Below are 27,239 nucleotides of genomic sequence, written 5' to 3'. Positions count from 1 at the left end.
CAACTTAGAACTCAACTTTCTTGAACAGGGAAATATGCAACTAAAGTGAATCTGGGTCAAAATTTACAGAGAATGGAGAATAATTTCAGAGTATATTGAGGGTATATTTAAACATTCAGGAGGATTTCTGTGAGTCTGCCCACTACTATCTTCTGCTGTCCTGGACGTTTACTGTCTTCTTTTGCAATATTCATTCACGCCCTTGGCCTCCTTGCCATAGTTACTTGGTCCTGGAAGTGAGCTCCTCATGCAAGTGAAATCAATCGTAGCTTCCAGCCTATCCTGGCCACCAGTGATTGGTCCAGAAATGGGTGCACCTAACCAGTGAAACCCCTGAGACCTATGGACCATGAACTAACAGAGCTGTGTTGTGTAGTGGTAAAAAAGATGTTTGCAGTCATGTTCAATTCTTCCATGTAGGGAAGAGAAGAGAAAAGAGTGAAGCCAATATACAGAAATAAACAGAGACAGAATATACAGAGATCCTCAGGATGTTCCAGTCCCCTAGATCTTCGTCTTGACCTGCAGCTATAGAACTACTTTTTGTCCCATTTAGTGGAATACCAAGGAAAATAAATTCTCCTTCTGCTTAAACTAACCTGGCTAATACTAAGGAAGAGTGAGAGCTATCTTGTCTACTAGAAATTAAAGTATCAAGTTCTTAGATAAAAGCTAGTTCATGAAGAGATATTGAAACAAAGCACCCTTGCTTGTCTTCTTTCAGCATGTCCTGATTTTTCTGTTTCTAGCATCATAGTGAATTTTATTGAGGGTGTGCAATTCAACCCATATGGCTGAACTTCAGCTCCTGTAAATATCATAACCAGAAATTCCTGGAGATAGATGTCATCTGCCATACGTAATTCACTCTGTTCTCTAAATTATAAGATGAGTGTCTTGATTGCAAATTAGAAGCTCCAACACAGGGAAGCTTTTTACAAGAGGGTATCGATTCTAAGAGTTAGGGAATGTCTCACAGAGCCCATGGGCAAGTTGTAGCCAAGATCTAGGAAGGATGTGGAACCAGGGGCCACCCAGGGGTCAGGGTTTCCCCTCTTCTCTTGAGTCTGTGTGTCCCATTCATTATTCCTTCTTTCTCTGCAAATCATCTTTCTTTGCTTCTCAAATGAGAAACAGCTATTTCACAGGTTTTCAGTATGGCCAGATAGGAAGTGATTCAGCCAGTCAACCTGTCTCTCAGATCTCTCTCCATCTCTCCTCTTTCCCCCTTTTTCACTACCCCTTTCATGTTCACAATCTCAGGAGTCAGGCCTCTGAATGACCCAGTTTAGTTCAAGGGCCAGCCCCTGGAGCAGTTGATCAGTTCACCATGAAAAGGAGTAAGGGTCTTAATGAAACACGTGGATGCTGGTGATGCATCACTGAGGGTGAGGATTCTAACTTTAAAAGCAGGGCTGTGGATAGAGTGGTCATTATAAATTTGGAGCTGCTTGAAGATATACACAAAATAACTATTGCTTATGTGGTGTCTACTATGTGCCCAACTCTCTCCTAATCATTTTACATCTGAGAACCTCTCTGACCCTCCAACAACTTAATGTTTATGAGAAAGGTTCTATTTTTATCCCTTTTGAGGATAATAGAGGAGGTTGGGGGCATAGACGTTAGAGGTCTTGGCCAATGTCATTCGGTGACCAGAACCTTCTCTCTTAACCATCATGCACAGTACCATCCCAAAATGCCATCCCAAACACAAAGCTTCATTTCCCCATCATCCCAATCCAAGGGTTTGACATGCCTTTCACCCAGGCCTTCACCTTTCTGCATCCTGACCTCTCTCTGCTAATCAGTCCTTTATTAAATCACACTGGCTGTGTGATTTCACATGAAGTCTTATTCAGCCCTGTGACAGACAATTCTGGGCGTTGCAATAATTCTCCCCAGTTCAGGCTCATCAGAAACTGTAAGTGGTGCACCAGAGTGCACCTAGCTAATAAGGAGGAAGCTGAGTGCTTTAATTCCAAGCTTCATGTTCTTTCTTTTCAATAGTCAGATGACAGGCAGGAAGTTCCACCAGGACAAGACTGTCCCAGCCCCTGCCTCCCTGACGGTTGCCTCTCCTGGAGCCTGCTTTCTCTCTCCTACAGCAATTTACTGTGCATTCCCTGCAGGTCATCCGGAGGCCCAAATGAAGCAGTATCGCATAGCAGGCAGAATGGGCTCCTGGAATTCTGAATCCCTTCTACTTTGATTACCTTGGAATCTGGGAAAGAGGTGGTAGTGACCTTGGTGGTTCTGCCAGCAGCATTCTCATCCTCATGCAATTAAACAAAAGGCAGATGTTTGTCCTTTCTTCCTCAGAGAGGAAGGAGCCAAGTGTGAGATGGCTTTCCTCCACCCGCAGCCCTTCCATGTAATCTGTCAATTCAGTTACACCAGCATCCAACAAATCATCAGACAGATGGCTGTGTGAGCCCTCACTGTGAACCTCAGACACGCTGCCTTAAAAGTTCCATGAAGGGACCTGAATGCATTTCTAAAAATCTGGTAGGAAAGACTTCTTAATCCCTGCTCAAACATTTTCCCAAATCCTCTCGTGTTGACATTAAAGTTTCCCCAGATTTCACCCAGGAATTAAGTCTAAGTTATTTAAATTATGTGATTAGAAGTTGACATTGAAGCTTACACTGGCAGCTTGTGGCATTAATGCTGCTGTGATATTTGCCAGTTCTTTTGGCCACATTTTGGGGTAAAATTCCAAAATTTTTGAGCTAATTATATAAGACAAATACTACAGCTTCTGCAGTATTAGAGGCAGAGGTCTGGGAGTGAAATACCATTGGTTTTTCAAGCTATCATTTAAATGTTGAGTTGCCATTTAAACCCTATTCTCTGCAGAGCAAAATGACTATCTCATTCCGTGGTCCCATTGCAAACATGATGATGTGCCTATGTGAGAAACAGCATCCAGATATTTCTGTGATGGAAAAGTTCTGCTCCATGCATTGCCAAAAATCAAATCAGAGTGGATCCTCTCCTTCCAGAGAATGATACTACCTCCACCTTAATGAATGTTCTTGGACCTGGCATCTATCCTGGGTCATAAAGTAGCACAGTGTCCAAGCATATAGTAATTTAGTTCAATTTTTTTCCTAAAAAATGTGTGTAGGGAGCATCTCCCTGACTCTGACCTTTGACAGGTAGCTAAGAACCCAGGGGATTCTGACTTCAAAGAAAAATCTAAATGCCAGGGAGGTTCATTCAAGGGAAAGTAAGTCTATGTAATTCATAAAAGCTAGGAAGTGCAATGAAGCCACTTAAGCACCGCTTTGAGTAAAAGAACCAATCCAGGAAGCTGTACCAGCTGTGCCCCAAATGCTTCTAGTATCTATGATGCTGATTTTGACCATTACTACCAAGACCTCCTTTCTCTCATTTAACACACTCATCCTTCCCCCATCACTCCCTACACTTCACCCATCTCCCAGCATCATACAGGCCACATTGGCTGGTGATGGTGGGGTGGCCACTGCTGTGGAGGACTTGGCTCTGGCCCATGCTCTGCTGAGCACTGTGAGCTGTACAGCGAGGTGTGTGGAGGGTGCTCACTGCTGAGAGGCCTGAAGGATTCACCTCGGCCCCGATGCCACTTGGGGCCAGATAATCCAGCCCTGTTGTGTGGGCCCTGGGTTTCAAACTCAGTTCTGCTGATTATGGATAAAACTTCTGTATCTCATTTTTGTCCAGAAAATGGGAATAAATAGCAGCACCAGCCTCACTGGGTTGTGGAAAGATGAAAGCAGGTAGAGCATATACAGTGCTTAACTTAATACCCAGTAACCTGTAAATGCCACCTAGCAGCATGATCTTTTCTGTGTTCACCACTATTACAATTGCTATTGTTGTTATTAGAGTGCTAGAGGTAGCATGGTGCCTGATATAATTTGATATGTATATCTGTGTAGGAATATATGTATATATGCATATACATATATGTGTGTGTGTAAATATACATATATATGGGCTGAGTATATGTGTATACATATATATATATGTCTATGAATGCTCAGTGATCAAAAAGTATTAATGTTTATTATCTCTTACTCTTCACAATAACTTTTTAAGGTTTGTCATTCACATTTCAGATATAAACACTGTTATTCAGACAAGTGAAGAAACCTGTTCAAAGTCACATAACTAGTGACTGGCAGGCCCAGGATTCAAGGCGAGTCTGTTTCACTGGTGTGAACTAGATAAGGCTCCTCGGTGCCCCTTTGTACCTGCACACGTTTCTCACACCACGGTATCACGTGGTGCCTGGGCACTTTCTGGCGATCCCCCCAACCTTGGACACCTACCTCTCAACTGACTCTTTCATTCCTAGTGATAGCCGTACTGTCTAACGGGTGCTAGGAGCCCAGGAAGGGTCTGAGAAATTGTGCTGACTTGGCATGTCTGTAGGCAAGCTCCGCCTCTGGAGAGTGTCCTTGTACCAACAGCCTTCCTTCTGACCATCTACAATGTCATTTGTGCCTTGGGGTCTAAGGATTCTTTATCCAAGTACCCTTGCCAGCTTTTACATGTAGCTGCTTCATTCTGAAGAGACATAAAAGCAAAGCAAATGACTGAGAGAGCTGTTAGCACTTTCAAATGCTGTTTTTCAAGATGTTCCCCAAATCCCTCAGTGTGGCTGAGCATCAGTAACTCCTGAAGGAATTGTCCTTGGGAGGCCATCCCCGCTGTGGAATGTTATCATCCCCAAACCCAAATGAATGACCGGCAGAGAATTTCTGTGGGAGACTTTATCCGCCCGCGTACTGTGTCTTTCATAAAGCAATATGAATAAGCAATCCTTTTGTCAAGGCTGATTTACTTTTATGCTTGGGAATGTAGCAATTGAGATGGACGACTACATTTTCCTTATTTTGGCACAACTTCAGCTTTGAAATGTGTTTATAATGGGTGTGCTGCTGAAGACACCACTTTAGAACCTCAGCTGAGATTGACAGAATGCTATTGCGTCTCAAGGCTTAAGTACTCAGAACAGAGAAATGGCCTTGTTTTCCCTTGCAGACCTCAGTTTTATGAGCCTGTTTTTATGCTGTTGTTAGGAACTGTCCAAGTTCAGGGAGGAGTGATCACTCTGGATTTTTCCAATATTCTGCTGTAGAAGTTTGGTGGAAGCCACCTCTGGGCCAGAGTGGTGGTGTCTGTAACAACTGAATCTTATTCCAGAGTTTCAAGACTGTGGCAGAGTTTCAAGGCCTTTCAAATGAAAAGGCCTTCAGTGAGTCCCAAAGATGTGTGTGATGAGGGATCACACTTGATAGTAAAGCTGATTGGTAGGAAAGAACCCACTTCCTAGTCAGGGTGGCTTTTCTCTCCATCTCCATGGCAACTGCAGGGCCAGCTGCTTCTAGTACAAATTAAAGATACCACTTATCCAGCTCCTCCAATATCCCGTACAGATTTGAGGTTTGGGCCCAAATATAAGGAGAAAGGAGATATATGACTGTAACAACCTTCAGGCTATTATTATGTAACCTTTGCTACTTGGCAGCCTTAACATAAATTAACTTACCTCATCCTTCTCTTCACTTGTAAGAAGCGCCATGTTGAAAAAGAGATGGGGAAATATTTGCAACCGTGTTCAGCTTATATAGACCTTCTTGGATTTATGGTTGCTTGTTATATTTTTCATGGAAAATCAGCAAATACAAGTGGCCCTGTCTTAGCCACGTCAACCCAATGTCAAACTCATCCTCATCCATCACAGTCAGCCCAAGGGTTACCTTCTCTGGAAAGCCACCTCTGAATCTTTCAGGAAGACTTCACTTCTTATCTACTTCCGTCATAGCATCTACCTTGATGCTTCCAATCCGTGTTCCCTGTGATCCAGGTGGAGTTCTACCCTGAGCCACAGAGACGGAAGACATAACTCAGGTCTAGGCAATTCAACATGACCCACCACTGGCCATGGAAACTGGTTCAGGGTATGCACATCAGTCAGAGTTCTGAGAATTCTGAGATAAAGATGATCCATCTTCTGTGAGCATCACGAGAGAAGATGTTCACTCTTTCTTTAGATAGGGTACTATGGTATTGTGAAGTACAGGGCTTTAGCAACCTTTTTATGATATAAAGAGGAGCCAGACTGAGCATGAACCCAACTCAGAGAAACTCAAACCCAGTTTTGAAGGAAAAACTCAGTTATAATGATATTATCTGACTCCTCATTCCAGCCTTGTTGGAAGCTGGTGCTACCCTAGGACATTTTCAAACCAGTACATTCCTTTTATTGTTTAAGTCAGTTCAAATTGGATTTTTCTGTCACTTGCAAAAAAAAAAGACATCAAACTGATTTGACTTGCTCCTCACCTGCTCAGTTATGGAGCTGGACTGCAGAGGGCCGATTCTTTGAGAAAGTGATTGATCCAGAGTGTACTCATTCAAGACATCTAGACAACTTAGAGCTGTGAAAAAACACATAGCCTGGCTAAAGCAAGTTGCCATTACAACTGAACTCTTAAAAAAGGGAAAAATAGGGGTATTTCCCAGTGGTCCAGTGGTTTAGACTCCACACTTCTGTAGGCAGCGTGGGTTCAATGATCCCACATACTGCTTGGGGTGGTCAAAAAAAAAGCAAAAATAGAGAGTTCAGTTCTGATACTGAGTTACTTTATCTTCTTTTCTAAGTAATTTTAATCATGTTTTCATCACTTCATTAATTTTTCTTTCAGTTTTTCTTGAAAACAGTTAACTATTCCTCTTAAAAATAGCCACAGGCCACATTTGAAACATCTCAAATGAGCTCCTTTTGAATTATTCATGTGAGAAAATCTCTATAGATATCCAGAAATAAGGTGTCTTTCTGTCTCCTCAACTTAAAAACAACTGACTGCATTTTCCTAAAAAAAGAAAAACTGTTTAAATTGAAACCAGATTTGAAAAAACATCACCCATTTTTCATTCCATAAGTCAAATATTCTGGAGATAACTGGGAGGGGGGGAGATAGAACTATAATAAAACATTTCTCTCTTTCTTACTGTATATTATGTTTCTTACCTATTAGAGATGATAAATAACTAGAAGGCAGGCAGCTGTCTACTCAACACGACTGAACATTTTTCTAGCATGTGCCACAGTATCTGGGAAAATTTCACTAGTGGTAGATGTCATCTGAACTCAGGGCTGAAAGATGAAAATCTTTTATGTAAATCAAGTCTTTATTTACTCCATAGCTCATTCCTTTCTTTTTCTTTACAAGGAACGCAAATTTCCCAAGTTTGTATCCAAAGAAATGGAAAACATGTACATTGAGGAGCTGAAGTCATCCGTCAACCTGCTCATGGCTAATTTGGAGAGCATGCCAGTGTCCAAAGGCGGCGAGTTCAAGCTTCAGAAACTCAAACGCAGCCACAATGCTTCCATCATTGACATGGGTGAGGAGAGTGAGAACCAGCTGTCCAAATCAGACGTCGTGCTGTCTTTCTCCTTGGAGGTAAAAAGCCCTAAATCCTTGAGAGCTTCCTGGCAGAGCAGGCCAGACTGGGGTGATTAGATGCATCACAATCAGCTTATTCTCCTTTTTGCTCCCCAGGAGCAGTTATTAAAATAACAGCTTGCTAGGCATGGGTCAGCTAATCAGCAAGTAATTTCCCATCTCCAGGAAACCATCCTTTTCCATGGGAAATGCAATCTTAAGAACCACTTACTAAATTTAATGTTGAATTACTTTGCCCATCTTAAAGCAATTCTGAAAGATTTTGTAAATATCTTGTACAATAACATTTTGGTAGCCTATGTTCAAAAAAAAAACCAGACAATCCAGCTTCATTTCATGGTAGGTTGACAGTTTTCTCTCCAATTCTCTCTCCCATTGGCTTCTCCATAGAAAGGCCCTTGTTGCAGTGGAGACTTGTTTAGTTTGTCTCATCACCCCAGGAAAGAACCCCTTTGGGCCAGAATTATGGCAGAAGTCGCAACATGTCAGTAGTTCTGTCACTTTGGCTCACATGTTTGTTTATCATACAGGGAATGTAAGGAGTGGATCTGATCTAATTGCATCAGAATTATTAAAAACTGGTTCAGTGTGCACATTCCAGCACCCCTAGAATTATTGACCCAAATCTCTAGAGGAGGAGAATATAAAATTGTGTGGCCACTTTTGAAAATAGCTTTGTGGTTTCTTAAAATGGTAAGCATAAAATTACCAGGCGATCCAACATTTCCACTCTTAGATATCTGCCCTAGAGAGATGAAAATACATGTCTCCACAAAGACTTGCTCACAAATGTTTATAGCAGCATTATTCAGTATAGTAAAAAATGGAAACGATCTAAATGTCTATCAACAGGTGAATGAATAGACAAAAATGAATGCTCTTTACCAATTAAAGAATAATAAGCTACTGATACATTTTTTAAAATACAGACAAACCTCCAAAACATTATGCTTAGTGAAAGAAGCCAGATGCAAAAATCCACATATTATTTGATGCCATTGATATGAAGTGTCCAGAAAAGGCACATATCCAGAAACTTAAAGTAGGTTAGTGTTGCCCAGGACAGGAGGTAGAAATGATCATAAGGAAACTTATTGGGAGAGAGAAAAATGTTCCAAGCAGTGATTTGTTATGATAGTTGTACAGCCTAATAAATTTATTGAAATTACCATATTGTACACTTGAAATGGTGAATTATATATGTAAAACATAATAAAACTCAGTAAAATTGTCAGGAATAAAATCTCCACACGGAGCATAGTCCTGGAACGTGTGTTTTAAGGAGCTATCCAGGTACTCCTTACATACTCCAAAGTTGGAGACCCATTCATAAAATATGAAAGCTCAAACTCTGTAAGGATTTTATGATAATCCAAGATAGGAAACTAAGAGAATAGATCAAATTTCTATAGATTTAATTAAAATTTGTAAAGATTAAATTAACATTCTAGAACATCATTAAGGCTTGCTGTGAATGAACTGCCAGAAATTTGTTTTACTGTGCTCAGTTCAGATTGGGATAGTCACATTGCAGTATTTTCAACATGTATTTTGCAAGTGGAAGAGGCAGTATTCAGTTAAATATAGAGCACTTGGTGCATGAAAAAATCACCAGTCTAATTTCACACAAACGTCCTTCTTTTTTTAAATACTGCCACCTGAGATTCTGAATGCTTTTTCTTAGGTGTCTTTGAATTTGATTATTGCCAATTAAAGGTGGCAATTTATTCCCTACTGTCTCTTGTCTTTCTACTAAAAGGTGAGGGTAAAGTGGTTTATTGATTTTCATGAAGCTTTTAAGTCTGTAATTTTCTGATTCTTTATCAGTGCTCAATATTAAACAGCTGATTGTCAAAAATACCGATGTGGATGAGTACCCAGCCGTACCCTTATGTGTACATGATTCAAACAGGTTGTAACTTGTAAGTGCAAGTACAAAGTGAAATGCCCTAGGTTTCCCAAATACTTTGTAATTAGAATGCTAGATTGCTCATCATTCTAAGTCAGCAAGAGAAGGCCTTGTTGATCTGTTTGTGAATGTGTTTTGGCAAACACAGGGAGGGGAGCTAAAAAGAGGCAGAGAGAGAGAGAGAGAGGACTGTCATCTCATCAGGGCAGACTAGGATTAAATTCGCAGGCTTGTACTAGATATATTTTGTATAATTATAGAATTGCATGGCTGGAAGGGACAGTAGAGAACAGTCCCCCGAAGCAGGAGAACTGATGTCCAGGAACACAAGGGGAGTGTCCTTGGGCAGGTGGTGGTTGGGGAGAAGTGTTCTGATGAAAACCAGTAGGTATCTAGAATCCTTCACCATCATTCACTCAGTGAATCCTCACAACAACCCTTCAAGGCATTTGCAGATATGGAAACAAAGCCTTGGAGTAGTTAAGAACCTTGTAAATCATTACACAGCTAGTAAAGATGCAGGTTCAGGTTTTGAACTCAGATCTTTAAAAGTCCAAAAATTGTGTTCTTTCCCTAGAGCCTCTCATTTTTTTCATTTGATGGTTCTTTCCACCTCGTGAAAAGATGTTCAGTTACATGCATCATCTCATTAGATCCTCACACAGTAGCCTTAGAGAGAGAGAGAACCTGTACCATTATCCCCACTCTACAGATGAGGAAACTGAGGCTCAGGAGATTTAAAAGTAGAGTGACTTGATGGTCAAGATTTGCCCAGTATCTGATGAGTGGTGCACTGGCTTCTGGATCTGCAGCATCAGTATCTGCATCACCAGGGAACTGTTACAAATGAGAAGCCGTAGGCTCTGCCCAAGACCTGCTTGTCAGCAGCTAAGTGGGTGAGGCCCAGCAGGCAATTCCGATTCACACTGAATTTGAGAATCCCTGGGCTATTATGCAGAAAATTGACTTGTGAATCCTGAGGCAGTGCAGGCCCTATTGTCTTAGGCTTCTTTGAATTGAGCCTGTTAAAGAAGTGTACATTTTTTGCACATCCATAATCCTGCTCCTTGTATAATGCCATTAGCTCTTTGGGAGTACAAGTCAGTGATTTGTTAATATCCCTTGGTCTTTATCGATCTCTGATGTCATTTGTTCCTGATTTTTAAATCCGTGTCTTCTCCTCTCTTCTCTGCTCCCTTCCCTCTGATGAGTGGCAGTGTGTACCACTAAATATGAAAATAGCAGGTGATTGAACGGAGTTGGAGGGTAGTGGTGGGAAATGCCAGGAGCTGTAAATAATATAACTTGGTCAATCCAAACCCAGCCTTTTTCTCAGTCTAGACAGAGAGTATACAATTGTAGGCTTTTTTTCCCCACTCTACAATGTTAGCCTGCACAGAATTTATTTATTTTATTTCTCTGTCTTAAAATTATTGTTGCAATTTCAAGTTCAGATTTCTAACTTTGACTTTGATTCAGGTTTCCATTTTCTGGTAGCAGAAGCTAGAGTATTTGGCGATCCATTTACCTCTAGACTGAAGTAAAGCAAGGCAACAGGGGCTGAAGCAAAGTAGTTGCCACCTTTAAATGGAGCTCTCCAGTTTGCCACAGTCCCCATCACTCCGTTTTGCATCTCTGACTCTCATGCCAAATGGTACTTGCCCTTTATCTTAGCACTTTTGTTATCACTTACTTTTTGTAAAGAGGAAAGTGAATTTCTTGGTCTATGTCTCCAGCAGGTTCTGAGTTAAAAGCTAGACTCTATATTTTTTTTCAAAAGGAGAGTCTATTTCTTGTGGAAATGAAAAATCAAGATCTTAAGTGTTTTTAACACTTAGAAATGTAGCCCATTCCACTTAATCTGGCTCCTGTGTACATCTAAGTTAGTGAACCTTGTCTTTCTATCTGGGAGGCAATAAGCTACACTATGAAGAATTGCATCTTTGTGCTGGATATGTCCCAACATGGCTGGTAGACACCTGATTGAATTTCTCAGATACCTGTTGGGGTTTTGTGTATATGGTCTTAATGTATCTATTTTCCTCTGGCTGATGCTGTCCATAGACTTTGACAGTAAACTGTGCTGTGTGCCTCTCTGTTTGCAGGTGGTGATCATGGAAGTCCAAGGCCTCAAATCCTTGGCTCCAAATCGCATTGTGTATTGCACGATGGAAGTGGAAGGAGGAGAGAAACTGCAGACCGACCAGGCCGAGGCTTCAAAACCAACGTAAGTTGTGTTTCTCCATGGTTCACCTTCCAGGTGGTTCTTCTCATTGGCATCATTTTGGCCAACTCCCAAGTTGAAGGTTGGTTCCCCCAGAAGATTACAGTGACATCCACCTTGTTTATTCTCCAGACAGAATGACTTGACTACATTTTCACTTAGCAACCTTAATAAGGATTCCATTCCTACAGAGCAGAGAACAGAAGGAAATGTGAGATACAGTCTCCTTTCTGGAGACTTTATGCATTTACCTGACAGAGTTTAGTCATCACCTGCTGGTTTCAACAGGATATGCAGGGGAGCTTGATAGAATATTTTTTATTATATTTACTAAATAATATTTGGTTTGCAGTATAAGCATTTTTTACAAAATCTTTCTCTGTGTGCCACAGTTATGAATATATCAGCTAAGCAGTACATTACATGAGGCACATTCCATTAATTTGTTAGGTAAACACATATTTATTAAGGTCTCCCTATGTGTGTGTACAGTGCACGGTTGCATAGTGGAGAGGAAAGTAGTCTTTGTTATAGCCCAGCAGAGCTTACAGTTGAATAGGGGAGCAGAAGAATTTATAGCTCTCACAAATTTATAGCTACAAATAGATACAAATACTGAGAAAGAAGGAGTGCTTTGTGAGGAGACATCAGGGGAACCTGAACCAGTGTGTAGAGACAGATTCAGAGCAGGCCTTCTTGAGAAGTTATAAGACATTTAGGCTAGTATTATAAAAGCTGAGCAAAGGAGTTGGGAGTAGAAAGAGCATTCCACGCAGAGTCAGCTTGTGCAAAGGCCCTGTGGTCAGCAGAGGCCCTGTGGCAGGGCAGCATTGAAAGAAGGCCAGTGGGGGTGGAGTCCAGAGAACAAGGTATGCCATAATCTGCCACGAGGCAGGAAGGGGCCATACCATAAAGAACCTTACTAGACCACAGAGAGAACGGATAGGCATGTATGATTAGACATGTGTTTTGAGAGGATTACCCTGGCTGCAGTAAAAAGGGCTGGAGTCAGTGTAGGAGGCCACTTAGGATTCTATTGCATTGGTTCCCAGGAGCTATGATGATGAATGTATTTGGGTCAATAGACACTCAGGCTGCAAAAAATTCTTGAGAGATCACTGTTCTCTTCCCTCCCTCCCCACTGCCTCTTTTCTTTTCTATCTCAGTTAAACTAGCCTAGGATAATGAACATCTTTTTTATTGTTGTTAATTCAGAATAAAGTCATAAAAAGGATAACCCCTAACAGCAGCTCTCCTCCCTCAAAGCATTATGAGCTGTTTGGCAGAACATGAATAACATACTGAGATGTTCAAAAAAAATAGTTCAAAGAAAGCACTGAATGTTTCCCTGACTAGGGGAAATCGGAGGGCATTGTGTGCCTTCAAGTGGTTCTTTCTATGAATACGCAAAGGCCTCAGATGCTCAGATCTGGGTGAAATTAATGATCGCGTGGAGGAGGAAATTGGAACCAAAGTAGCTTGTCACACTCCATCCTTCCTCCCTTTTTAAAAATTTAGTTTCAGACTGAAAATGAATGCGGTTTCTTTTTTATCACCATTGATAAAAATCCCAATTTTCCCCCAGCTGTCACCATAGCCTGATCATAATCAATGCTATTAGGTTGTTGCATAACTTATATGTGCTTTTGAAAAATGTGTCATGTGGTGGGAAGAAAAACTTCTTTGGTGTTCATGCTAACCTTTTAAGAAGTTGAGCCCGATATGGTGTCATATGTAGAGAAGGAAGGAGAAGACTCTGATTATTTGAACATGCTGTTGTTTGATATCAGCTACTTAACTCAAAATGTAATTCATATCAGTTTATGGGGTTTAAAGGTTTCAGTTGCCAAGGTGAAGGCTGAGCTGATTTTCATGTACATATGAATGCTTAAAACAGAGTTTCAGATTATAAATATTGAATGCTTTGGTCTACCTATTTGAAATGCTCATGTTTCACATATACATTTACCCACTTCCATACATGTGCATTGTTATGTCCATATTAATAAACATCTCACACTGAAGCATTTTGCTTTTTTAGCTAGAAGTTAAGTTTTCTCTTTATTATTCTTCAGTCAACGAGTAGGTATTAGCAGAACCCCATAGAGGGCTTGTTTGTATTTTTTGTTTTTTAATACCACAAGAACGCAGCTTTCATAACTAGCATCAGGTCAAATCAGTCAGTAGTGGCTAACTAGAGTGCTGTTTTGAGAGGGTTCTGAAGCCAGATCTATAGTCAGAGGAAAATAAAGCATGATCAATATGAAAAAAGAGGTACGAGTGCCTTGTGTTGGCCATTTCTAGAGTATCTCAAAGAGGTCTACCAAAGTTTATGTTTCTTCCTGTCTCTTCCTTTCTCCTTCCTATATCAATTCTCCTTATAAGCTCTGCTCAGCTGCTTTCTAAAGCCACAGTTGTTGCCCCACTTCGCTCTCCCTTTTTCTTCATCATAGCTCACTACTAACTGCTGCTCTGCCTCCAGTTTCACCTGGCAAGATGAAGGAGCCTGTGCACATTCACACAGGCGCATTTTCTTCTTTGCTCTCGTTTGGACTCACTCAGAATCCTCTTCATCATTTCTTTTCTCTGAAGCTTGTATTTCTTCTCCTTTGCTCCTTGCTTCTGCTCATAGTTTCTACCATTACTAATCTCTACTTGTCATCTCTGCTACTTGATTTTGATTACCCCAAAAAGTACCCTTTGGAGGATCATCTTTCATCTGCCCTAATAACTCCACTTCATCATCTGACAAATTTAGCTCTTTTCCTGCCCTATTCATCTTCTGATTCTTGTCTCTGACTGTTCCTACAACCAACTGATGCCCATTCTTTATTGACACATTCTAAAACCAGGATTCCGTTAAAGCCTGTTTTATTTAGTACTTATAAATTCTATTGTTGCTGCTACCAAGTATTTTACCCATTTGCTGGAACTCTAATATCTTATCACGTCTTAGCCTATAAGGAATTTGGCTTTTTCTTTTTTCCCAAGTACAGTCAGAAATTCAGGAGTATAGTACATAACCCAGTTTATCCAAGAATATATTTTTTAAAACTCTAATGTATAGAATAATCCAAAAAAAAAAAAAAACACAAAGATGGGAGAGTGGCATCATGGTCAAGTTGACTTTGGGAAATGCAAGGCATTACATTTCTTTTTGAATTATTCAGTGCACATTGGCACTTTAAAGGCTTTGAAGATTTACCAAAGAAAAATAAACCTTGTTTTTTGTTGATCCATGAGTTTCCTAAATGATATTCAATTAACCCCTGTTAGCATCCATTGGGAGAAGGCAATGGCACCCCACTCCACTACTCTTGCCTGGAAAATCCCATGGATGGAGGAGCCTGGAAGGCTGCAGTCCTTGGGGTCGCTGAGGGTCGGACATGACTGAGCGACTTCACTTTCACTTTTCACTTTCATGCATTGGAGAAGGAAGTGGCAACCCACTCCAGTGTTCTTGCCTGGAGAATCCCAGGGATGGGGGAGCCTGGCAGGCTACCGTCTATGGGGTTGCACAGAGTCGGACACGACTGAAGTGACTTAGCAGCAGTAGCAGCATCCATTGAAAATGCTGCTCTGTATTGTTCAAACCTAGCAGTGGAGGGTTCAAGCTCTCTCACCTTCTTCATCAAGGTTGCATCTTCTGTTACAACCAGAGCTCTGCCCCCAGGTGGTCATTTTGAATTAGGTGCATATTATAAGAATGCTGTATTCATGAGTGAAATATATTGTGTGGTTGGAAAAAATGTGTGTGAGTGTGTATGTGTACCCCTTCTCATCTTTCACTGTATCAGTCTCTTGTCTACATGTGGGTTATTCTGAAGCAGACCATATATCCTCTCAATTCTGTTGTCCTCCTCTCCTGGGTTTTTGAAGTAGGAAGCCAAAATATACAATCAGATTTTTTCAAGAGATATACTTACTTTAAAAAACATTGCCTTCATTTGCAACATACTGTTTCTACTTTGGTAGGAAACTGACGAGGGGGCTGAGGCAGGAGTCACTGAAATCCCACTTTTCAATGAGCTTCTCAGGAAGGCATGGAAATGGAGAGGGAAAGACTGTGGTTTCAAGAACTGAGATATATTTGCCCACCTCCTGTGAAATAGAGCAGAGGGATTTTCTTACCATAAGGCAGTGTTTTTCTTCTTTTTTTACTTTTTATTGAAATATAGTGGATTTACAGTGTTGTATTAGTTTCTGGTGTACAACAAAGTAACTCAGTTATATATTCTTTTTAATATTCCCTTCATTTCTAGCTCATTTCAAAGTACTGAGTATAGCTTCCCATGCTATACAGTAGGTCCTTGTTGGTCATCTATTTTACATATAATAATTTGTCTCTACTAAAACAAAACTCCTGATTTTTCCCTCCCCAGCCTTCCCTTTTGGTAATTCCAAGTTTATTTTCTCAGTCTGTGAGTCTGTTTCTGTTTTGTGGATAAGTTCATCTATGTCGTATTTTAGATTCCACATATAGTGATATCATATGCAATCTATTTTCCTGTCTCTGATTTTACTTCACCTAGTATGAACATCTCTAGGTCCATTCATGTTGCTGCAAATAGCATTATTTCATTCTTTTTTATGGCTGAGTTATATACCACATCTTTGTCCATTCAGTTGTTAATGGACAGGTTGATTCCAGAATGATCTCTGTTCGTCTCCAAGACAAACCATTCAATATCACAGTTATCCAAGTCTATGCCCCAACCAGTAACGCTGAAGAAGCTGAAGTTGGACGGTTTTATGAAGACCTTTTAGAACTAACACCCAAAAAAGATGTCCTTTTCATTATAGGGGATTGGAATGCAAAAGTAGGAAGTCAAGAAACACCTGAAGTAACAGGCAAATTTGGCCTTGGAATGCAGAATGAAGCAGGGCAAAGATGAATAGAGTTTTGCCAAGAAAATGCACTGGTCATGGCAAACACCCTCTTCCAACAACACAAGAGAAGTCTCTACACAAGGACATCACCAGATGGTCAACACTGAAATCAGACTGACTATATTCTATTCAGCCAAAGATGGAGAAGCTCTATACAGTCAACAAAAACAAGACCAGGAGCTGACTGTGGCTCAGATCATGAACTCCTTATTGCCAAATTCAGACTTAAATTGAAGAAAGTAGGGAAAACCGCTAGACCATTCAGGTATGACCTAAATCAAATCCCTTATGATTATACAGTGGAAGTGAGAAATAGATTTAAGGGCCTAGATCTGATAGATAGAGGGCTTGATAAACTATGGACTGAGGTTCGTGACATTGTACAGGAGACAGGGATCAAGACCATCCCCATGGAAAAGAAATGCAAAAAAGCAAAATGGCTGTCTGGAGAGGCCTTACAAATAGCTGTGAAAAGAAGCGAGGCAAAAAGCAAAGGAGAAAAGGAAAGATATAAGCATCTGAATGCAGGGTTCCAAAGAATAGCAAGAATAGATAAGAAAACCTTCTTCAGCGATCAATGCAAAGAAATAGAGGAAAAGAACTGAATGGGAAAGACTAGAGATCTCTTCAAGAAAATTCGAGATACCAAGGGAACATTTCATGCAAAGATGGGCTCGATAAAGGACAGAAATGGTATGGACCTGACAGAAGCAGAAGATATTAAGAAGAGGTGGCAAGAATACACGGAAGAACTGTACAAAAAAGATCTTCATGACCCAGATAATCATGATGGTGTGATCACTCATCTAGAGCCAGACATCCTGGAATGTGAAGTCAAGTGGGCCTTGAAAGCATCACTATGAACAAAGCAAGTGGAGGTGATGGAATTCCAGTTGAGCTGTTTCAAATCCTGAAAGATGATGCTGTGAAAGTGCTGCACTCAATATGCCAGCAAATTTGGAAAACTCAGCAGTGGCCACAGGACTGAAAAGGTCAGTTTTCATTCCAATCTCAAAGAAAGGCAATGCCGAAGAATGCTCAAACTACCACACAATTGCACTCATCTCACACACTAGTAAAGTAATGCTCAAAATTCCCCACACCAGGCTTCAGCAATACGTGAACCGTGAACTTCCAAATGTTCAAGCTGGTTTTAGAAAAGGCAGAGGAACCAGAGATCAAATTGCCAACATCCGCTGGATCATGGAAAAAGCAAGAGAGTTCCAGAAAAAAACATCTATTTCTGCTTTATTGACTATGCCAAAGCCTTTGACTATGTGGATCACAATAAACTGTGGAAAATTCTGAAAGAGATGGGAATACCAGACCACCTGACCTGCCTCTTGAGAAATCTGTATGCAGGTCAGGAAGCAACAGTTAGAACTGGACATGGACCAACAGACTGGTTCCAAATAGGAAAAGGGATACGTCAAGGCTGTATATTGTCACCCTGCTTATTTAACTTCTATGCAGAGTACATCATGAGAAACGCTGTACTGGAAGAAACACAAGCTGGAATCAAGATTGCCGAGAGAAATATCAATCACCTCAGATATGCAGATAACACCACCCTTATGGCAGAAAGTGAAGAGGAACTAAAAAGCCTCTTGATGAAAGTGAAAGAGGAGAGCAAAAAAGTTGGCTTAAAGCTCAATGTTCAGAAAACGAAGATCATGGCATCCGGACCCATCACTTCATGGGAAGTAGATGGGGAAACAGTGGAAACAGTGTCAGACTTTATTTTGGGGGCTCCAAAATCACTGCAGATGGTGATTGCAGCCATGAAATTAAAAGATGCTTACTCCTTGGAAGAAAAGTTATGACCAACCTAGATAGTATATTCAAAAGCAGAGACATTACTTTGCCGACTAAGGTCCGTCTAGTCAAGGCTATGGTTTTTCCTGTGGTCATGTATGGATGTAAGAGTTGGACTGTGAAGAAGGCTGAGCGCCGAAGAATGAATGCTTTTGAACTGTGGTGTTGGAAAAGACTCTTGAGAGTCCCTTGGACTGCAAGGAGATCCAACCAGTCCATTCTGAAGGAGATCAGCCCTGGGATTTCTTTGGAAGGAGTGATGCTAAAGCTGAAACTCCAGTACTTTGGCCACCTCATGAGAAGAGTTAACTCATTGGAAAAGACTCTGATGCTGGGAGGGATTGGGGGCAGGAGGAGAAGGGGACGACAGAGGATGAGATGGCTGGATGGCATGACGGACTCATGGACTTGAGTCTGAGTGAACTCCGGGAGATGGTGATGGACAGGGAGGCCTGGCGTGCTGCGATTCATGGGGTCACAAAATGTCGGACACAACTGAGCGACTGAACTGAACTGAACTGCTTCCATGTCTTGGCTTTTATAAATAGTGCAGTTGTGAACATTGGGGTGCATATATCTTTTCAAATTAGTGATTTCTCCAGCTCTATCCCCCAGAGCAGGATTGCTGAATTATATGATAGTTCTGTTTTTAGTTTTTTAAGGAACCTCTCTACTGTTCTCAATAGTGGCTCTTACCAATTAACATTCCCACCAATAGTGAAGGAGGGTTCCCTTTTCTCCACACCCTCTCTAGCATTTGTTATTTGTAGATTTTTTTATGATGGCCATTCTGACCGGTATGAGGTGATCCATACTTTAGTTTTGATTTGCTGTTCTCTATTAATTAGTGGTGTTAAGCATCTGTTCATGTGTTTTTTTAGCTATCTGTATGTTTTACTAAAATGTCTATTTAGACATAGAAATGTCTGTTTAGATCTTCAAAGGCAGTGTTTCTTAAAGGGTGACAGTCTTACTCTGCTGATAACAGAGATCATTTTAGGTGTTAGGAAGACCTAGAATTGAGTAACATCAAGTCATATGAGAAAGAAGTTACCCCTCCACGTATTTTTCAGTTTTTCTGATCAAGTCAAGGAGAATGCTTGTATTGGTTCTGGTAAATCTTTAATCTGAGGAGGCCTTACAAATAGCTGTGAAAAGAAGAGAAGCCAACAGCAAAGCAGAAAAGGAAAGATGTACCCATTTGAATGCAGAGTTCCAAAGAATAGCAAGGAGAGATAAGAAAGCCTTCCTCAGCAATCAATGCAAAGGAATAGAGGAAAATAATAGAATGGGAAAGACTAAAGATCTCTTCAAGAAAATTAGAGATACCAAGGGAACATTTCATGCAAAGATGGGCTCAATAAAGGACAGAATGGTATGGACCTGACAGAAGCAGAAGATATTAAGAGGTGGCAAGAATACACACACCTGTACAAAAAACATCTCATGACCCAGACAGTCACGATGGTGTGATCACTCGCCTAGAGTCAGATATCCTGGAATGTGAAGTCGAGTGGGCCTTAGGAAGCATCACAACAAACAAAACTAGTGGAGGTGATGGAATTCCAGTTGAGCTGTTTCAAATCCTGAAAGATGATGCTGTGAAAGTGTTTCACTCAGTATGTCAGTAAATTTGGAAAACTCAGTAATGGCCACAGGACTGGAAAAGGTCAGTTTTCATTTCAATCTCAAAGAAAGGCAATGCCAAAGAATGCTCAAACTACTGTACAATTGCACTCATCTCACAGGCTAGCAAAGTAATGCTCAAAATTCTCTTAAGCCAGGCTTCAGCAATACGTGAACCATGAACTTCCTGATGTTCAAGCTGGTTTTAGAAAAGGCAGAGGAACCAGAGATCAAATTGCCAACATCTGTTGGATCATCAAAAAAGCAAGAGACCATCAGAAAAACATCTACTTCTGTTTCATTGACTATGCCAAAGCCTTTGACTGTGTGGATCACAATAAACTGTGGAAAAATTCTGAAAGAGATGGGAATACCAGACCACCTAACCTGCCTCTTGAGAAACCTATATATGCAGGTCAGGAAGCAACAGTTAGAACTGGACATGGAACAACAGACTGGTTCCAAAACAGGAAAGGAGTATGTCAAGGCTGTATATTGTCACCCTGCTTATTTAACTTCTGTGCACAGTAACATCATGAGAAACGCTGGGCTAGAAGAAGCACAACCTGAAATCAAGATTGCTGGGAGAAATATCAATCACCTCAGATATGCAGATGACACCACCCTCATGGCAGAAAGTGAAGAAGAACTAAAGAGCCTCTTGATGAAAGTGAAAGAGGAGAGTGACAAAGTTGGCTTAAAGCTCAGCATTCAGAAAACTGAGATCATGGCATCCGGTCTCATCACTTCATGGGAAATAGATGGGAAAACAGTAAAAACAGTGACAGTCTTTATTTTGGGGGGACTCCAAAATCACTGCAGATGGTGATTGCAGCCATGAAATTAAAAGACGCTTACTCCTTGGAAGGAAAGTTATGACCAACCTAGATAGCATATTAAAATGCAGAGACATTAATTTGCCGACTAAGGTCCATCTAATCAAGGCTATGGTTTTTCCAGTAGTCATGTATGGATGTTGAGAGTTGGACTATAAAGAAAGCTGAGCACCGAAGAATTGATGCTTTTGAACTGTGGTGTTAGAGAAGACCCTTGGGAGTCCCTTGGACTGCAAGGAGATCCAACCAGTCCATTCTAAAGGAGATCAGTCCTGAGTGTTCATTGGAAGGAGTGATGCTGAAGCTCCAATACTTTGGCCACCTGATGCAAAGAGCTGACTCATTTGAAAAGACCCTGATGCTGGGAAAGATTGAGGGCGAGAGGAGAAGGGACTGACAGAGGATGAGATGGTTGGATAGCATCACTGAGTCAGTGGACAGGAGTTTCGGTAAACTCCAGAAGTTGGTGATGGACAGGGTGGCCTGGCATGCTACAGTTCGTGAGGTCTCAAGAGTCAGACTGAGTGACTGAACTGAACTGAAATCTTTAATACCCCTACCAGCCTCATACTCAGAGCCTTTGGCCGACAAGAGCCTTCCATTAGAATCTAATAGCATGATTTAGATCTCATTTAACTAAAAATGTTTTCTGTGTACTGGGTCTTGGAATGATTTAAATGAGAATCGATTATCTTTCCTGGATGTCTCCTTTGAAGTTTATGTATAAGGGAATGATGTAGAAGGCAGACATTTACATTCTCTTAACAAGCGTACTTGGGATGCTCTCCTTATGTCCAGCTAGTGCTGGGGCTATGGACATAAATAACAGAAATCAGGCCTTGGCCTCATGGGTCATTCATTCTGGTGAAGGACACGAAAAACAAACTGATGAATGAAAAATACATGAGGTGATAAAGATTGTACTTTCTGTTACCTTCCAGTCATGGCTGGTGACATAGGTTTTTCTTTTTAAAGAACTATATTAACATTTAGATAGTGAATTAATTTAAATAAAATATATTAAGCAAATAATAACACAGGTGGTACCTAAGTGTGAATTTTTAAAAAATCATGTAGCTATCTTGTATTGGTATGTGGAAATGGCGAAGATTGCAAAGATGATACACAAATTAATTTGCGGAAATGGTGTAAGGAAACCTGATCTGTATTCCCGGAGTGCAAGATTCACCCCCAGATGCCTGTCCTTCTCAGTGAATTCACATGGCGCATGCTGCCATCCAACCATAGCGTATGCTGAGGACTAAGTACAAGGAAATGTAAGGAATTCTGCCGAAAAGAAAGGCAGCTGGAGTTAGCAGCCCAGCATTGTGCTAGCTTCTCGGAAATTATATTCTTCTGAACTGAAGCCAAGAATGCCACTTGGTATTTTTTTATTTAGCAACTTTGTTATTCCCTGACAAACCATGGGCTTCATGATATCTGGGTTGTATTACTGTCAGGAATTTGAAAATACGATCAAACCTTTTCCTGACATTTTCCAAGAGAATAAGAAACTAAAATATCCCAGTGATATACTGGGCTTTAGCCATAGCATTTTCTAATGGAATCTTATCTGATAAGAACATATTTTTTATATTAAAAAAAAAAAAGAACAAAATACAGAGTCTTGCTATAACATTTTTCTTCTTTGAAATATATTATTTGTCCTAATGGTATAATTCAGAGTGGGCCGGGCTTCTTATGCCTAAATTATTCTTAGAAGCACAGTTCCATTAAATTGCCCCACATTAAGTCAGTTACAAAGTCAAAAAGGAAGTCATGCCCTCATTTGTTGTCTAATGCATCATCTTCGTAATGGTACTTCCTTCTTCAATTTAGCTAAAAATCTTTTCCTGTGTACTTGGAATGGTTTAATTGGAAACAGTGCATTTCCTGAACGACCCCTTTGAAATTTAGGTATAAGGGAATGGTGCAAAGGGTAGCACTTATATTCCCTCAACAGATGTATGGGGGATGCTCTACTTGTGGGCAGCAAGTGCTGGGGCTACAGCTGTGATTAGCACATGAAGCCCTGCCCTCATGGAGTCCACAATCTAGTAAAAGGCACAAGCAGTAAACAAGTGAATAAATGAATAAACATGATAAAAACAGAATGTAATTCAGTTCCGTAAGAAATGAACAGGCTGCTCCAGTAAAAAGTAACAGGGATGTAGGGTACTCAAGTGAGCAAGGCAGCCCACTCAGAGTGGGTAGTGTGTGATATACCACGTGAAGGGTGAGAAGGATCCAGCCATTAGACGATTTTAAGCCAGGGAGGGAGGGTACAATTGGATTTCCATCTTGAAACCTGAAGCCTCTTTACAGACCAGAATAAACTCGAAACCATGGATGTCTTGGTCAACAAATAAGACAGCAAATAAGAGCACCTACAGTATAAACTGGGAGATAATACAGACATGGCCCTCAATTTTGTAGAGCCTTGAAAAAGCTGGGTGGAAACATCCTCGTGCCTGGACCACAGAGTGATCAATTCTTCAGGAGCCACTTTAAGTTTTGAGAACTGCAAAGCCACCACGTGGGAAAGGGAGTGAGGCCTCCTGAGAATCAGCTTCTTTATTGTCTACCTTTCTTGAACCTTCAGCTCAAGGTCATAGTCCAGAAGACAGTTATATAATACTGAGTGAGAACTTGATGCCATTTCTATGGATTTTCCTTTCTGAGGAAAAGGCTTAGCTTCATTCAGAGTTAATTAAATCATAAATGGTAAAGGCCAACACTGACCCAGAAATTCAGTTTTGCTAGGCTCCCTGAAGATGTCTGAGTTGGGAGGAGGCACATTTCTAATCACAGTTTGCAGTGCTCAGAGACCAGAAAGCCTGGTCCAGAAGCCATAACTTGTGTTGACAGCCAGTTTGTGTTTGCTTATGAGCTAGAGGGTGAAAGGAAGCTGGCTGCTAAAGCAACAGTCAACAGCACAGTAGAAATGAACAGATGCTAGAGAATAAGCTTTGGAGAAGGTGCTCTGAGTGCTGCATCTGGCCCCATCCTCAGTTAGCCACGCTCTCTCATGTAGGCCAGCAAGCTTTCCAGCTTCACCATATCCTGAGAAGTGGTGTCCAAGACTCCTTCTCCCTCCAGAGTGCTATAGTTTTGTTTTGATTTGTTTTTTTCTTCATCTAGCTGATCCTGAGAAGAGCCATAGTAGCAGAACTTAATGTAGATTTTCGGGCAATAACATGAAGTTGTTTAAGATGTCTAGAGTTGATAGGAGTTCCAGAATCAGATTATTATGTGGTGACTGGCATTTGGCAATTAGACCATGATACTCCATCCAGATGTGAGAAATTCATGAAAGTTTTGATTTCATGAAGAGTCCTACATTGGCTGGGTATGAAACAGCCAATGTATCAAAAGCTATCAAGCTTTTTTGATAGCTCTTTAAGAACTAAGTGACAGTAGGTCCATTTCGTTTCTAGCTCAGCTCCTTGAGTACCTTGCCAGAGCTTACTTGGCAATTACATCTGATGATGATGTGATCTGAGAACTGGCTTTATTGCCCGTCACTGTCCAGTGGAAATCTAATTCAATATATGTCTCCCCAGGGCTTCCCAAGTAGCGCTAGTGGCAAAGAACTCTCCTGCCAATGCAGGAGATGCAAGAGATGTGGGTTTGATCCCAAGGGTCAGGAAGATCCCCAGGAGAAGGAAGTGGCAACCCACTTCGTATTATTGCTTGGGAAATCCCATGGACAGAGGAGCCTGGCAGACTACAGCCTATGTGGTCACAAAGAGTCGGACATGACTGAGCACAAGTTGGGTATAAAGAATGCAATTCTGTACTTAAGTCTCTCAGGAGGAGGCTTCGCCAATTGCCCACTGTGAGAAACCACTATATTTGGTATTTAGTGATCAGGGAGAATATAGCGTGGAACGTCATATAGTCACTTACCTGTAGTAATGAGATACAACCCCGAAACTCTAAATTCTCACTAATAAGAAAACAAGAGCGGCTTGGTTTAGATTCATCGGTGCATAGATGCAGTCTTGTGTTACACACAGGAGCTCAGAATGAGAAGGAAGAGTGCTGGGTTTGAATCTCAACTCTGTGACCTTGGGCAGGTCACCTCTTCATGCCTTATTTCCCCAATTTTTGAGAAAATTAAATTAACATATATAAAACACTTAAAAACAGTGCCTGTTGCACAGTAGTCATGTTAGCTGTGGTTATCATGGCCTCATTTTTGTTTTGGAGGGAGAAGGGAGAGATGAGGAGAAAAAGTGAGCTGGGTCTGAAATAGTAATCACTAACATTGATCCAGCACTTTCTGTGACCAGGTACTATACCAAGTATTTCATAGTCAATGTCTTCTTTAATGCTCTACTGAAATTACAGTATAGGTACTATTGTCTTTCCCATCTTACTGATGAAACTGCTGAGATTCAGGAAGATTAAGTGATTTGGTCAAAGTTGCACAGATAATACAGAGCTAAGCCAAGAGCCAGATGTAAAGTCTGTATTTTTAACTCTTTCTGCTACCCTGCCTTTCTGAAAGAAGTCACTGCCCTAAGAGAAAGTCTTTTAATTAGCATTAACTACTCAGCAGAATGGTCTAACAGGCTCATTTCCTTTCCATAAACTCAGTTTTCTTATGGGTTAAATCACTGCCCCTGTGTAAATGGTGATGAATGTGCTGTCTCACTGGCATTCCACGTCAGTGCAGACATGGCTCCACAGCAGATTCCAGCCCGTAGGGAGCCACATTGTACGGTGTTGTGTGTGCAAGTCTGCAAAGAGGCGGCCCCTGCCCTGGAGGTGCTTACAGAATCCCAGGAGAGCTGCTGCTGAGCCTCATCCTTCCTCAGAGAAATTGTTATCAGTAACAATTGTTCCTACCATTTATTAAAATACAGCAGGTGGCAGGCACCGAGCCACCTGTTACCAAATGGTAGAGTCACACAGAACTGGGTGTGAATCCCAGCCTCACTGCTCACCCACTGGGTGACCTTGGGCAAGTGGATGCTCCTCACTGGGTTTCAGTTTCTTCTGATTTGAAATGGAGACAGTAATACATCCTGTTCCCGTGGAACTAATGTTGAAAAGTGCTATGATTCAAGCTAAGGGCTGAGTCCAGTGGTTGGCATATTGTAATCTCTTGAGGAACATTGCTAGTAGCAAAAACTCAGTATAGTATCAGTGAGTCCTACATGGTAGTGTTAGGAAATAGATGCTCATTTTCCCCTCCTTACATATTAAAAAAAAAGCTTAGAAAAGTTAGGCAGGCTTTGCTTAAATCCTACAACTCCCAAAACCTAGGTTATAGGATTCCAAGTACGTGAAAAGCAAAGAGCCAGGTCTGCCAAAGGAGAAAGGGCTCTATTGCTAAAATGCTTTCCAGTGCATGAGAACAGATGCTTGAGCGTGTATCTAATCATACAGGACCTGGTATCACCCAAAATATCACCTGGGTATTTGTCTCACCCAAAGCTGAGACAGTCCTAGTTTGGACCCCAGTTGTGCCACTGACATTGTTACAGTGAGTAGGTTTACTAAATCCTTCAGAACTTGAGTTTCTTCATCTGTAAAATGAGGCTAATAATACTTATAAAGTTGTTGATGAGGTATCTATTTAATAATATATGCTGAGCATTGGCACAAATGGAAGGCTGTTATTCTTATCTTTATAATTATTGTTGCCATCACTGGAGGCAGGATGGAGAGGAAAACAGCACAGGCCATCAAAGTCAGGTGGTGTGAACTAACAAAGTTTCAGATACTTTCTCTTTCAATTAGATATCCTTTTGTAGTCTGCCTTGAAATGTATTCATTTACATTTTGAGGGAGGGAGAATTCCTGCCACCCCACCATCCCTCTTCAGCTCTTTTGGCTGGTTGAATTATTAAATCAATAATTAAATCAATTAAATCAATACAATCAATATGTCTCATAAAAACAGGTCCCCCAAAGTGACCAAACTAGGCTATTTATATATCATTTATAGACAAATTATTAATTTATGAAGATTTAACAAGGGGGTTTTTGCTTAGGGTAGGAGACTAATGAAGAAGCAAGAAAGTGTATTTTTATAGTCTTCTTAGCCTTAAACCACCAGCTCAGTGACAGGATGCTTTCTGTCCTCCTGGTGTATGGAAGATACTGCTACGTGGGAGATTTATATCCTGCTGTTGGGGCAAGAAAGAGATCAGAGAGTGTTTTTATATCGTTTCCCCCTACTGACTGTTCAAGTAACTCTTGACAATAATCAGTGCACTATTGTGGCATATTAGGGCAACCACACCTCTGAGCCCCAACAATATATAGATTCTTTACTCATACTTGTTAAAATCCATGTATCACATTAGTTTTCCTGTAATGCCTTACATGTATAATGGTTAATAAATCTTGGTTGACTCAGGTCAAAGCCTTAATGTCAAATGGTGAAGGACTCTGGGCAAAGATAAAAAGTGGGTCCATAGAATGGACTTGGAAACCTCTTTAGAATACTCATGGCCATA

At 40.9% G+C, this 27,239-nt stretch overlaps 1 protein-coding gene across 24 annotated transcripts in view; it reads left to right on the top strand.

The window, feature by feature from the left end:
- The window catches only part of CADPS (calcium dependent secretion activator), a 473,124-nt gene that overhangs the window by 218,693 nt on the left and 227,192 nt on the right, over positions 1 to 27,239 (top strand). For all 24 annotated transcript variants that reach the window (XM_040246540.1, XM_040246563.1, XM_040246549.1 and 21 more), the window contains exons 5-6: positions 7,230 to 7,463; positions 11,481 to 11,602. In XM_040246540.1, the coding sequence (XP_040102474.1) occupies positions 7,230 to 7,463; positions 11,481 to 11,602 (356 nt within the window). The remainder of the gene's footprint in view (positions 1 to 7,229; positions 7,464 to 11,480; positions 11,603 to 27,239) is intronic.

Source organism: Oryx dammah, unplaced genomic scaffold (assembly GCF_014754425.2).
Source record: "Oryx dammah isolate SB20612 unplaced genomic scaffold, SCBI_Odam_1.1 HiC_scaffold_9, whole genome shotgun sequence".
Lineage (NCBI taxonomy): Eukaryota > Metazoa > Chordata > Mammalia > Artiodactyla > Bovidae > Oryx > Oryx dammah.
This window is presented reverse-complemented; position numbering and strand designations above follow the sequence as displayed.